This window comes from Uloborus diversus, chromosome 3, assembly GCF_026930045.1.
Source record: "Uloborus diversus isolate 005 chromosome 3, Udiv.v.3.1, whole genome shotgun sequence".
Lineage (NCBI taxonomy): Eukaryota > Metazoa > Arthropoda > Arachnida > Araneae > Uloboridae > Uloborus > Uloborus diversus.
The window spans coordinates 28,539,087-28,553,892 of record NC_072733.1 but is presented as its reverse complement, the minus strand read 5'-3'; the positions used below and the strand labels follow the sequence as shown (position 1 = coordinate 28,553,892).

General features: G+C 31.0%; 1 protein-coding gene across 1 annotated transcript in view; it reads right to left on the bottom strand.

Annotated features, from left to right (window-relative positions):
• LOC129218299 (disco-interacting protein 2 homolog C-like) overlaps positions 1–14,806 on the bottom strand; it is a 125,790-nt gene that overhangs the window by 24,016 nt on the left and 86,968 nt on the right. Inside the window, exons 29-34 of the mRNA XM_054852534.1 lie at positions 13,430–13,569; positions 7,508–7,669; positions 3,569–3,699; positions 1,336–1,427; positions 1,173–1,249; positions 743–910 (exon numbers count right to left, since the gene is read on the bottom strand). Coding sequence (XP_054708509.1) covers positions 743–910; positions 1,173–1,249; positions 1,336–1,427; positions 3,569–3,699; positions 7,508–7,669; positions 13,430–13,569 — 770 coding nt within the window. The remainder of the gene's footprint in view (positions 1–742; positions 911–1,172; positions 1,250–1,335; positions 1,428–3,568; positions 3,700–7,507; positions 7,670–13,429; positions 13,570–14,806) is intronic.

The window sequence follows — 14,806 nt, the reverse complement described above, 5'->3', positions numbered from 1 at the left end:
ATCTTACAACTCTTCTTGAATAAATACGTCATTTCCATTTAGATTTTCATGCACTGATGCTGTCAGGATAGCCTTCTTTGCATTTCAATGCAAGCATATTTTTCTATCTCGACTGTCTTGGAATGATGTTCTTCATGGAAGTTTCGAAGGATGGGAACAAGAAAAAGTTGATGTGATTCAGATTGGAACAGAAAAGCGGCTGGGGAGCAGTTGGCATGATTCACCCAGAAGCAATTTATGGGTAGCTCTGGTCAAAGAGACTAAATAGGCTCTAAAAGATATTCTGGAAAAGGCCAACCATCACACCGATGTCTGGAAATCTCATTCATATGGTAGCCATGTAGCAAAGCAGGAGGGAGTTATTTTAGCAATAATCAGTACCCTAATGCTTTCTAATCAATTATCTGACATTACATTTCATTGAAAAACTGACTAAGGCATAAAAAAGTATTCTAAATATTTTATTTTACTAAAACTGTTCGATGAAGCTGACATATTGGAACAAAAAATAATGTGAAGTAATTTTTGAAGCAATAACAGAAAAAATCTTAAAAAGTTCCGAGGTGCAATGCTTTTCTCTGAGGTTTACTAGATATTTTCATTTCATAATGAATAGCATGCACTCAAAAGATAAAAAAGTTAAATGTTTGTTACTGAATATGTTTTTTTTTCCAACAAAGCATGAACTATTGATATCATTAAGTTTTCTGAGCAGAATTCTGCATGAAAAAAAGGTACTTACTTGAAGACAGATTGCAACATTGACACGGCATCCAAAACTTGTACTAACAGCTCTAGGAGACAAGCCTAAGCCAGAAAATAATTTAGAAAAAGAAGTTGTCAGACCCACTCTTGGCCTTTCTTCAGCTACCACTACACATGTTCTGACACAGCTCAAGTTAATCCCTCGCTGCTGCAAAAAAGATAAATTTCAAACAAGGAGCAAGCATTCTACAAGGATAACTTTGATACAATTAATACAGCACACATAACATGATATTGTACAATTTAGGTAAAGACACCAGCAGATTTTAATTGCTGGTAATTATTACTTGCATAAACCAATTATTATAAATGAATTTCCTGACAAAACAGATTTAAGTAGTTACATAAAGTAAATGCTCTAAGGAAATATTAAATTGACCAATGTTAAGAGATGAGGAGAAGCTTACCTTTAACTGAGTAATGGAAGAACCCAATCCTTTTGTGCATAACTCCATTACCCCATATGAGCAAAATGTATCACGAACTAAAAAAACAATATACTAAAATTATGTAACAAAATAATACTACTAGATCTATTACTTCCATGTCTAGATAAAAATTCAAACTGACCTTTATACTGACTAATTGTAGTTAACCAAAGAGCAGGATTTATTTCAACTTCAGAAGGTGGTATTAATATTGTGTGATGACCTGAATAAACACTAAAAAATATTTATTGTTAAAAAACTGAAATGCACACATATTTTCAATATGTCGGTACATTTACTTCTTTCATTAGTGCTTAACATTTTTGAAGGATAACATGTGTACTATTTAAATACAGTAGTACATATGAAACTAGACATATGAAAATCTTTACTTTTTAAACCAGTCTTTTCTTTTAGAATAGTGGAAATTATGAAGCACATATTTTTGAACTCCAGCTTTAATTAAAAACATGTAAACTTTTTAATATATTTGTGTCCAAACACAAAACTTAAGAATAGCAATATTTAGCAGTAACAAACAAAATACAAATTTGCAATTTGTTAGCTATGAGTTTTTCAAGTCTACTTCTGTCAGATATAATTTTTATTGATATCAATTACTCCTATTCAGGTACCATAACTACTTTGAAATAAAATCCAAAGTTTGAGCAAATAACATCATTTGAGGGCACATTAAAAATTCCAAGGAGGTATTACAAAATTTAACTTTTTTAAACAGTTTATTTCAAACATTACTTTTTCAGGAAATTACACCAAGCACAGTCATGTTAAATAAAAGTGCTAATTTAATCCATCTTGAAGTTTTCCAAGTTCTCATTACAAATCAATATATCTGGGGGTGATGGGTCAAGGGTTCTTTTGCTCCTGCTCTGGATAAAAAATGTTGACCTGTTTTCAGGGCACCACCCAAACCATATTTGTAAAAGGCACGGGGGATCTTGAGGTGTCAAGTGTCATATTAGATACTACTAATAGTCACTAATACTCATTTCATTTTAAGTCATGCATTTCATCAAACAAGTAAATTCTATTTACAAAACCGAGTAAAAATATTACTTTTTTTTGCTGAAAACAAGATAAAATTTGATTGCATGAAAGCAAACAGGTAGTATATTAGAATTTCAATTTCTAAAATTTTGATTTAGATATTCAATAATATAAATTAGTGTCAAGCATACATGCAAGTTTTTCAAAAGCTTGCATAAGGGCAACAGATGTGCAAATTAGAGATGAGACGGGCTCAGCCGGGGCCTGGGCCCGAAGCGGGCTTGGGCTCTAGAACTTGAAATACAATTCGGGCTCGGCGTGCTCGGGTTCATGATAAGATTTTTAATCTTCAATTTCCATACAAATACTCTTTCTATTGAAAATGGATTCTTTTTTTAAATTTTACTTTGCTCTAGTGTAAAAATGCATGAAACGTAAACCATGGCATAAAATATTCAATTCTGACTTTAAAAATTCTTTTTTGGGCAATAAACATAATGTTATTATTTAAAAAAAAAAGGATATTTGAATTAATATTTGCCTTACATGAAAATTAAAAAAAAAAGGACAAAAAATTAGCTAACAGTTATTTATAACATGTTTGTTTGCGATAACTATAACAAGAAATAATATACTAATTCATCTGAAATAGAGCATTTTGAGAAAAGTTTTAATAAAATGAACTTTATAAATAGACATATTTATAAAAAAAGTTTTGAACCAATCACTGTTGAAATATATGAACCCATTTTTGGTTGACTTAAAATGAAACTACAGCTGAACCATGTCAGACTCTAGTAGGTTCGGTTTTGAAAGTTTTCGACTCGGGCTTGGGCGGGTTTGAATTTTGACACCAGAAAATATCCCTGAGCTTGGGCGGGCTTGGTTTTAAAATTTTCAGGCTCGGGCTTCCAAAAATGAGTCCAAACTCAGCTCTAGTGCAAATACTATACTGATTTCTATTTTGTTTCATGTATCTCTACCTCAAGAATAAAAGATTCTAAAACTCTTAAACTATTGTTTCATTGCCATAACTTTCTCAATTAGAAAGTTGTTTTATAAAACTAGAGATAGAGAGCATGTGCAAATATATATATATATATATATATATATATATATATATATATATATATATATATATATATATATATATATATATATATAATATAGCTTTGATTTAAGGATATCTGATTTATTGATTTCCTCAATTTAATCATACATTTCACTGGTCCAAATTTGACTGCATTGATTGTCTTGAGTTAACAATATTCTTGATTTAGTGATAACTTTGTCCAGTCCCTTGACAATCGTTAAATCAGGGTTATATTGTATACACATAAACGAAGTAAATACAAAAAATGAAGTACCTGTTCAAACACCAAAGAGCAAATCCTAATCCACAATAAGGATCTAAACAAAGGGCTATGTGTCTGGAAGGGTATAATTCACAAGCTAGCTTCATGCTTCTACAAAGAGATGTCGATGCGGCATGGGACATCTGAAAGCACATAATTCAAGATTAAAAGAGCATAAAAATAGCTACATGCTTATATGTGTGTGACTCTGAAAACAAAAGTTAAAAATAACATTCTTTCAAATTTGAGGAGAAAAAAAGACTAAGAACAAAAAGATATATTTAAAATTTTAGAGCAAAAATGTTTAACAAAAGTATTGCTAATGTCAAGTGCTTCAAAATTAATATCATTCACTTCATTGTAAATAAATTATAGACATAAAATATGTACTAGATATCTTTCTAAAACTTACATTACTAGAGAATTGACAGCTTGTCTTCCAAGAAAAAAATTGCTGATCACTAGAGTCAATATAACTCAACATTTACGCAATGCTTTTCTACATTGCTGCACTAAGTCCAAATGTTTGTCGCTGTTTATATATCCAATACTAAAAATATGTATCTCCTACATATCATTATGTTTTTATAAAATTTTTACAAGATGGGACCAAGGAATATGTCATTAATGTGATAAAAGTGCAAACAAAAGAGCAAAACAGCTGCAAGAGGATCTAGATCATATTACGGAGTGGGCTGATAAATGGGGGTATGGCTGTTAATATTGGGAAATGTCAAGTGCTACATTTAGGGCATGGAAATCAGAGCACAAGTTATTATTTGCAAGGTTCAGTCATTAGTCAGGCAGACAAAGTTACTGATCTGGGGGGTCTTAACAAGTCAGGATTTAAAGTTTAGCCAACAGTGCAGCATTGCTAGTAACAAGGCCAATAAGATGCTTGGGTTTATCAATAGATCTATTTCAAACAAATCTAAAGAAGTTCTTCTGCCCTTATATAGAAGTTTGGTAAGACATCATTTGGAGTATGCTGTTCAGTTTTGGTCTCTATATCTTAAGAAAGACATTAATGTATTGGAAAGGGTTCAAAGGCGAGCTACAAGGCTAATAAATGGACTTTCTCACTTAGACTATGATTCCAGGCTTAGAAGGCTAAAAATGTACAGTCTTGAGCAAAGAAGAGACCGAGGGGACAAGATTCAGTTGTTTAAATTTATTAAAATGAAAGATGTTACGATGCTGAAGTTTAGCACTGAAAACAGGACAAGGGGTCATTGTTTTAAGCTATTTAAATCTCAGGCTAATATGGATGTTAGGAAAAATTATTATTTTAGCAGAGTAGTGGAAACTTGGAACAGTTTACCGGAAGAGGTGGTAATGAGCAAGGGAGTAGATAGTTTTAAGAGGGCCATTGATCTTCACTGAGGATTGTAAATTGACTAGGACCAGTCTAGCTGGGCCCAGAGCCTGTTGCTGGTCATCACTTTTGTATTTGTATTTGTATAAAAGATGTTATTTAAATTTTCACTTTAAAGTAGAACATACCGTGGGCAAACTATGAAATCCATTTTGAGTGTCACCCAGTGTGGCCCCTCTCTTCTGCTACTGATTACCGGGAACCTTTTTTTAAATACAAGTTGACTACTTGCATCTTTTTGCATTGAAAAAACAGGCTCATTGTAATCTCAAAACTTGTTTTCCATATTTTTCACTTTACTTGTGCTTTTAGTACTGCTTTATAATATGATGAATTTCTTTCTGGTGCTGAAATCTGTTAATTGGTATCTGGTATGACATATAATTTTTCTACCTTGTATATATTTTATATAACTTAAACAAGCAATTTTAGTTAAAAAAAAACCTTACATCCTGATGCATCACTAATTTGCGATGTACGGTTGACAATGCAACTTAATGTAGAAATTCTTACATTGCACACCCTTAATACAGTGCCGGCAAAAAAATCTTAACATTTAGTTAGCAATTAAAAACTTTTTATGCAAACTTCTTGTTATGATTTTATTTGGTACGTTCCCTAGTTATTTGGCCGAATACCGAATATTCGGCCCAGATTGAAGCCGAATATTTAATATTCGGAAAACAGCAAGAAACAGTAATGTAAAGTTTTTAATTGCCAACCAAATGTAAAGATTTTTTTTTTTTTTTTTTTTTTGCCAGCACTTTACAAACTATATAGAATTTATTTTCATATTTTTGGGAAAGTATCTCTTATACCCACGGAGATATAAGCATTTCTTTCGAAATTGCAAATTTTATTTTAAGGTTTTCTGCTCATAGCCCACCAAGTTTTCTGTCAACCGTTACTAAACTTTCAGAACACTTGACAGCATATAAGAGAAACATAACAATAAAATTTGAAATTAAAGTATTGAAAATTTGTTGAAATAGGAATGTTTAAAGCAGTTAAATTTTCAATGCATGTGCGCAAAAGCTATCAATTTATAATATTCATAATCCAAAGCCCAGATAGATCCTACACCTCATGATAAAATTCTAGTTCGATATCTTAAAATTCAAAAAGCTATTAGCAATCTAATGAGCCGAATTTTAATAATTCTTAGACAGGCGAAAGAGATTATTTGCGAACTATCCCTCATGGGTTGCCACCTATCAAAGAATTGTTGAAATTCTGCTCATTAGATCGCTGATAACTTTTTAAATTTTAATGAAATCAGGCTGGAATTTTATCACAAGTTGCAGGATGTATCTGGGGCTTTGGATTATGAAGGTTATAAATTGCTATCTTTTGCGAATATGCAGTGAAAATTCAATTGCTTTCAACGTTCATAATTCAACAAATTTTCAATATTTTAACTTCAAATTTTAAAATTATTTTTCTCTTGTATGCTGTCAAATATTCTGAAAGTTTAGCAACGTTTGACGGAAAACTCTGTGTGCTATGAGTCGAGAGCCTTAAAATAAAATTTGCATTTTTGAAAGAAATGCTTATATTTCACGGGTATAAGAGATACTTTCACGAAAATATAAAAATAAATTCTACATAGTTTGTGCAGTGCCGGTAAAAAAAATCTTTACATCTAATTGGCAAATGAAAACTTTACATAGCTTTTTCTTGTCATGATTTTACTTGGCATGCTCCCTTGTGAATTGGGTCGAACACCGAATATTCGGCCATAATCTGGCCAAATCACTAGGGAGCATGCCAAGTAAAATCATAAAAAGAAGTTTACATGTAAAGTTTTTAAATGCCAACTAAATGTAAAGATTTTTTGCCGGCACTGTACATATATATATATATATATATATATATATATATATATATATATATATATATATATATATATATATATATATATAAAATTAAGCAAACGGAATTTCAAATATTAAACAAATTATAAATAACAAAAGATGATAAAAAGGAAAAATGCAAACAGCTATTAGTAGGAATAGATAAAGAGTGAATCCAGAGCTCATCAGCCGTGGAGGATTCATTAATTATGGTCAAAAGACCAAAATTTTAACTAGGTTTGAGCTCTAGTTTATTGTTTTTAGCTTAGCAAGTGGTGCGTTCGCCCATTGTTACTCTATATTACATGTACTGGAGCTTAAACATTCTCTTCTAGTTTATAGTTAAAATTTTGGTCTTTTGACCATAATTAATGAATCCTCCATGGCTGATGAGCTCTGGATTCACTCTTTATCTATTCTTACTTAATAGCTGTTTGCATTTTTCCTTTTTTATCATCTTTTGTTATTTATAATTTGTTTAATATTTGTAATTCCGTTTGCTTAATTTTATATTTACTTGGCTTTTTAGTTTTGCTGCGTTGCGCATCTATGGGCTCTTGGTGTGGTCTTTTCAATATTTTTCACTTTTATTATATATATATATATATATATATATACTATATATATATATATATATATATATATATATATATATATATATATGACATATATGACATTTCTATTGTAAGTTAATTTTTTTACTTAGAAAAATTGAAAACTTACTTTTATTCCAGCAAGCATTCCAGTTGTGCTTACACTGAAATCCAAGTATGCTATCATTTCTGGAGTTGGAGCTCTATAAATACTGGTTAACTTCTTTTTTGGAATGTCATCAGTATCCAAGATGAGAGGCCAGGATTTAACATCAACTACATTTCCAGCCTCCTAAAAAGGAGAAACTATTTTTTAAATATTTGCAGAGGAAAGGGCAAACTTCAAATCATATTTCTTTCAAAGAGCTTAAGTAACGAGTTTAAGGTAAAAGGGGAAAAGATTCAGTAACACTAATGTAACTTGATATCAAAAAAATATAAATAAATAAATACAACGCAGCTGGACTAGATACTGTAAACCTTAACACAGGACCAAACCTTGACACAGTAAACCTATTGCCATGCTGTTTTGGCTAAAATGATATGCATGATCTGTATACCAAAACAATTTTAATGAATTCTTTGCTCTGATCATTATTTCTCTTCAGGTGCATACTTTTCATCCTTCCCAAAATGATTTTTAAGTATTATTTAGCTTTGATATCTTTTATTACATACTATCATGATTTTCTTTGGGATGAGAGTGATTAGAGAGCAAAACAGAGGAAATTCAGGGAAAGGAATTTCATAAAATCAAGCCGAAAAGGGATGATATCCAAAACTACATCTAAATAGCTCCTAAAAAGCATAATATTCAAAATTCAACAAAAAATGGTTAATTTACTGTTTTAAAGGCCCCCCCCTCCCATATTAATTATGCCTGAAATAATTGGGTAGTAATTAAATGACACTTATTATTCTTGAAGTATAGCATAGTACTCATTTCTCAAATTTCAGTTGATCAGGAGAATTTGGATGATTGTAATTAGAAAATTAGTTGTGCATTAATGCAGTATGTAATAATTTTTTTTGCATACATTATTGGAGTAGGAGAAAAAAATCCCTTTTTGTCAAGATATTTAATCATTGTTTTGTTATTATTGCTTTTCATTTGTTACTAACATCATATTTTGTACACATTTGTTGGATTGCACCATTTCTTGCAAGTTTGTTTATTTTTATATGAACTTAGATTTTGAAAGAGAGGCAGCATTCTCTCACTTTAGACCTTGAATAAAAGATGGGTGGAGCCAGAGTTTAATATTGGCTGCATCACTCAATAACGTCAATTTTTTATATTTTTAGAGAAATACCTTCATAAATTAAAAATATTTTAATTTACAGGGTTGAAAATGAGAATGCAAATTTTAAAACTAGGTTTGTTAGTAAAGTAAAAAATGTGGTAGAACATACTTTTCACATCAAGAATAGAAAATAAACACATAAATATATATATAAAGGATTGGTTACTCTTTCCCCTTTTATTGACATCCAACTTAAGAGTGAAACCCCTAGAGGAACTAATGACAATTCGGTTAAAAAAAATTTCATAATACTAATCCTAGATCAAAATAACTTGCAGGTGTCTCATTCTATCAGAAAAATATTGAAATCTCAAATTAAATATGCTGTAAAAATTCTAAACCAGTTGAGATTTATTATAAATAATTTGAATGCCTTCTAAAATGTATGAAAGAGTACCCATGCCAAGTTTCATTAAAATCTGAAACTGTGGGCGTCAGACTTCTTTTTCTTTTTTCGATTGATTTCACATGAAAAAGAGCCAAGGACTAATATAGGGGAGACCGGGGTTAGTTGTTACACGGGGTAAGTTGTTACATTCGAATTTAAAATTAACCGCCTGGAGAAACTCACTTTCCTTGCAGTAGATGACAGCACTCACCCATCTGCATTCCCTGACAATCACTGGAGAGCTTGCAGCCAGTAGTATGGAGAGTGCTCAAAGAAAACGGTTTTTTGAGTCTGGAAGTAATTTTTCTTTCTGCTGTTATTTTTCTATTTGTGACGAAGTCGTTGCAGATAACGAATTTATTTCTATACCACGTGAAAGTCTACATTTTTAGGTAAGTGCTAACATATTTAAAAGTTTTGTACAAATATATAATACCAGTAATATGGGCCAAGAACTAAAGTGGCGTCCTATGGGGCGTTACAATTTTGCTGGAGTTAGTTGTTACATGTAACAACTTGCCCCATGCAAGTTTTAATTTAATATTATGTTTTCTTTTTAAATTTGATATGGTGGGGGACTGTAAAAACAAGACAGACAGGGGAAAAACACCTAAAGAAACATTCCAGGATGTGGCTAAAGAAGTAATTGCAGGGAGTTCATTATGAAAGGCAGCTGATGAATTTCATGACACTAGAGAGATTCTGTAGTAAGATGAAAAATGCTAGTGAAGGTCAGTAGTATTTCTGATCTGTTTTATTGCATGATTTAAATCATATAAAATACTGTAGTTGGGTGATGATAGTAATAATAATAATAATGATGGATGATGATGATAATTTTGATCTCTTTCATTCTATGATTTAATTTATTGTTAATATGTATGGTTGAATAAATAATAATTACAACAATGATAATAATAATAAATAATATATTATTCGAATGTAGGTCTTTCTCCAACACTGCAGGCAGTGTAGAAGTGAAGACGGTTCGCAAGCGGAAACCATAGGTCAGCGCCACTACAACAGAAACAGCAGTAAAAAAAGTTTTGCAAGCTGAAACTGGGAAACAAAAAATCTGTGGAAAGGAAATTGTGTCCAACAGAAAAGAAATCAACAGACACAAAAGAAAAAAAAAAAAAAAATGCAAAAAGGTGCGTCAAAACAGTAAACCTTACTCAGAATCCCCCCCCCCCCCTCCAAAAAAAAACATCTAAATGGCTTCAATGCCGTAATTTTGACAAATGGGCACATGACCGATATGCTAAGTTTAATAAATTATATGCTTGTAAAAACTGTAATTCGCACGCGCAGGGACAATGATAATGATGATGATAGTTTATTAGAATAAGTAATTAATGAAGAAAATCTCTAAAGCCAAAAAATTTTTGATTTTTAACGTGGTTAAGAATTTTTAAAATTTAACAGAATAAAATAGAAAATGTGTAAAATTCATTTCATTACTAAAATATATCTCATGTAACAACTAACCCCATATACTGTAACAACATGCCCCGTGGTGGGGTAAGTTGTTACAATCTACATCTATTCAAAAAACTTGAAATATTTTGAAGTAATGGCTTCTAATCATTTTTTAAAAAATATGTTATGAATGTTAAACAATCCAGATGCATTTTAAAGTTTCACGCGTGTAAATAATTCAAATAGTTTAGCGTGAAAAAAATATTGAAAAAAAATTGTAACAACTAACCCTGATCTCCCCTAAATTAAGAAATAAATAATATTTTGAAATAATGAATACAATAAGCAGATAAAAGGTAACAAATGTTAAAAAGCCTTCCAACATCAACAGTAATTGAAACATTTGCAGGATGCAAAAAAAAAAAAAAAAAGAAATCTCAATGAAGTCATGCAATTTTCGTGGAAGCACGAGTTTGATATCCCAGACATCCATTTTTGACAGAAATTGCGATAGATGAAGGTTTGGGGAGGGGGGGGGGGATAGAAAGCATAAGAAAATGAGGACAGAAAATTAATAAAAAGCAAACTTGAATCGCTTTGGATTTTAAAGAAAAAAAGAGGTGCTGTGAGGCCGGAAAGAGGCAAAAAAAGGAGGAAAGGTTTTAAAAGTCAGCAGAGAAAGCTGAAATTCCAGTAAAAGCTGAAAAACTCTCACCCTTCTTTAACACAGGCATGGAATTGCCAAACAGGGAAAAAAGAGGAAATTCATGCAACACAAAAGATTTGGAAATTTTAAAGAAAGTGAAAACAAAAAGAGTAAAGTCGTATGTTGAAATATGCTTGACATAGTTGTTATTTGAGACGAAATTCACAATAAAATTCCAACTGTTTTAGAACCAAAGATATTATGCTAAGTGGTTTCTTTAACTGGTGAAAAAGAAATAAGAAATTGCTTTTTGTAGTTATATATTGTCTAAAACTTTTATTCCCAATTCTTCAAAAAAATATTTACCAATTTTCACACAGGAGATTATAGCATGTAGAAATGTTCTAGTAGAAGAGATTATATCATGTAGAAATTTAGGGAACAAGTAAATTTCATTGATGAAAACATTGTTTCATTGGCATAGTTGGGAGAGGAGGGGGAGAATTTTTTCTTATTTTAGTACAGGGATTCAAAGATTTGAATTTTGCAAATCGAGGAGCAGATTTTTCTACCTCTGAACAGTTTTTTAATCTTCCAACACTATACAAAAATTCCAAATTTAAATAACTTTTTAAATCATAAATAGATCTAAATTTTACATAAGAGTTGAGAGTTAGATTGGTTCATTACCGTAAAGAACAAGACTTGTATTTTGCTTAAACAAACATGAAAATTTAAAAATCTAGATAAAGGAAAAAGGTGTTCAAAAATATTTGTCAACATTTTGAAGACAACTGCTGAACGTTCTGAAAGCAAGAATTCTACAAAGAATACAAAACAGTTGCACATTTATTACATAGATACATCAAATCGAATAGGAAAAGCGAAAATCTTAAAAGAGGGTTTTCTCACTTTTTCTATTAAGATAAGGCAGAACCTTAAGATCCTAAATTGACAAAATTGTAAATAGAGATTACTAAGTATGATGAAAAGAGATCAACTACAAGGACATCACTAGAATACATCTCTTTTTTTTTTCTCTTCTTTTGTCGTAAACTTATATGTTGAAAACTTTCTTTCAACAGCGGCTTTGCTATGGGAAACAACCATTTTACACACACTACTACAGAAAAGAAATAAATTGGAGAGAAATTAGAGAAATAACACAAATTGTGGAAGAAGAGAAATATGACAAAACAGAGGAAAATCACAGAATCAAGAAAAATCTCATGCCAGTTAAAACCAATTATAAATAAACAACATGGAACAAATAAGCTTAGAGTAGCCAATCAGGCCTGTCATTTGAAGTTTTTCCAGTGGAGGAGCTTTCCGTATATACAATGTATATCATAAGGAGATACAACCAACACTATGCCCACAAATGAGTAAATATTGAATTCTCAAATCCAGAGGGAGGGGCACTTTCTCCACCCTCTTGACCCACCAAAATGATAGGCTTGTTGCTAATATTTTCCGACATATCATCCCCTCAGAGCAACAGTAGGACATCTGATCCTAGTAAGATATCCACTGTTGTTCTGAGGAGAGGATATTGTATAGCAGATATCTAGTAAAGCTGAATATTTGAAGAAACATGTTTGATTGAAATTTCAACATGACGGCCAACGAAGGACATGCTAAGGTCCCTAGTATTATGGATTTCAGACTTTGTACTGTACATGTAACATTTAATGTTAGACATGTAGCAAAACAAAAATGAAATCCCTCATTTCTATCTATTGTACATTGTCTTGGTATGGAGAAAGGAAAAATAAAAATTAATGCAGTAACATAAAGCTAATCAAACCATGATACTCTTTGCACAGTCATGAGAATAACTCAAAGCAACATGCTTAGAATTGACTTAATCTATTACAGTCTTGTATATTGAAAGAAATTGATTTTGCTATTTCAATAAACAATTATGTGTAACTTTATGAAGACAAGTTTCAAATAATGATGGAATTTTAAAGAATATTGATACTTACTTAAATGGATATAACATGTTTTCAAAAATGATAAAGTACACAATCTGTATTGTTTATTAAGTGAATGAGTGCACAGGAAAACTATCAAATTTCATAGACAAAGGACAGTAATAATATGAACAAAAATTAAAAAGTATGGTGAAAGGGGAAAAATGTAGAAATACAGTAGTCAAACTCTTATAGTCCCACATCCAAATTACATGTCACCATTATAATTTTAGTTCAAATTTGTTGTATGACTCATAAACTCTAGAATAAAATTCTGACAATTTAGAAATACAAAAATATGAGATACTGAACCACCTACTTTAGATTTTAGTAGCTTGGACACAATAGCTGTTGATAATATAAGAACAGATTTGCTAACATCTACTATCATTCGGACAGTTGGCAATGTAGTTTGTAGATTTTGAGGATGTGGGGGTCTAATGGTCACTGGAACAACACCTACATAAAGAAAAACGTAATAAAACTTTTGAAATAACATAATAAAATTTTGAAAATCACACATAAGATATTTAGCAATATGCTGTGGAACCCTTAATTTACATTTCCTGCTGTTATGGCTGCTAAGTAGGAGTCATTCAAATAAGTTGGTGGTTCAGAACAGATTGTAACAATCCCTATTGTCATAGCATTTTTAGCAGATCTTGGATCAGCTACAATTGTGTCTTTAGTCTTTGAAAGGGTAAACAGTTTTATTGTACTTTTCTGTTTGGCCTTAAAGAATTGAGAGGAACAGCACTCAATTCATAGATCAAACATAGCATCAAGAAACTAGACTTTCCTTTCAGTTATGCCAAAGTGATACATGTATGATATTTCAAATAATCAGGCAAGATATTTTATGCTTTCCATGGAAGTTTGTTTCATACCATTCTGAAATTTGAACTCATGAAATATTCACGAAAGTATTATTTTATAATGACCATCATTTAAAAACTTAAATAAATAAATAAATAAAAAAGCAAAATAATGCTTTTCTTTCTTGCAACAAAAATCACCCGCACTAATAGCAGCATTCATTAAGGGTTTATTATGTATTTTGATTAAAAAGCATTTTTAAGTATTTTAATGCATTTTTCCATTTACATTTGCTTGCTTCCAATTAATTAAGTTGAATCTCTTAGTTGACTGTTAAAAGAAAGTGTAGGCTTTAAGATAGATTGGCTTACATTTTAAAATTCTTGATTAGTAGATGTACAAAATTAAGATCAAATTATTAGAACTATAAAGTTATAAGCAAACAAATAATTTTAAGCTCCAAGTACATAATTTTTCATTATAATTGTCTTTCAAATGAGATTTGTACAGTCGAACCTGTCTATCTTGAACCTGCTTATCTCAAAAACCTGTCTATCTCGAAATTTTTTTATTTCCCTGCATTTTCAGCCAAAATTCGATGTATTTTTCATGTTTATCTCAAAAAAATCCCGAATACCTCTATATCTCGAATTCCAGCAATGCTGACATTTTTAAATTCAAAGCCCAGCAATCTTCAAAACAACAAACAACTTTCCTTAAACACAGAAACAGTAGCATTGTCCTCAAGGGCAGAGAGGACAGTGTAAAAAAGGCAGTGTAAAAAAGAGAGAAATGCACCCAGGTATTATTTTTTCCAGGAAGACTAACAAAAAAAAAAGTCATTTCGAACGCTTTCTTGGAAGCAGAGCAGAGGGCAGAG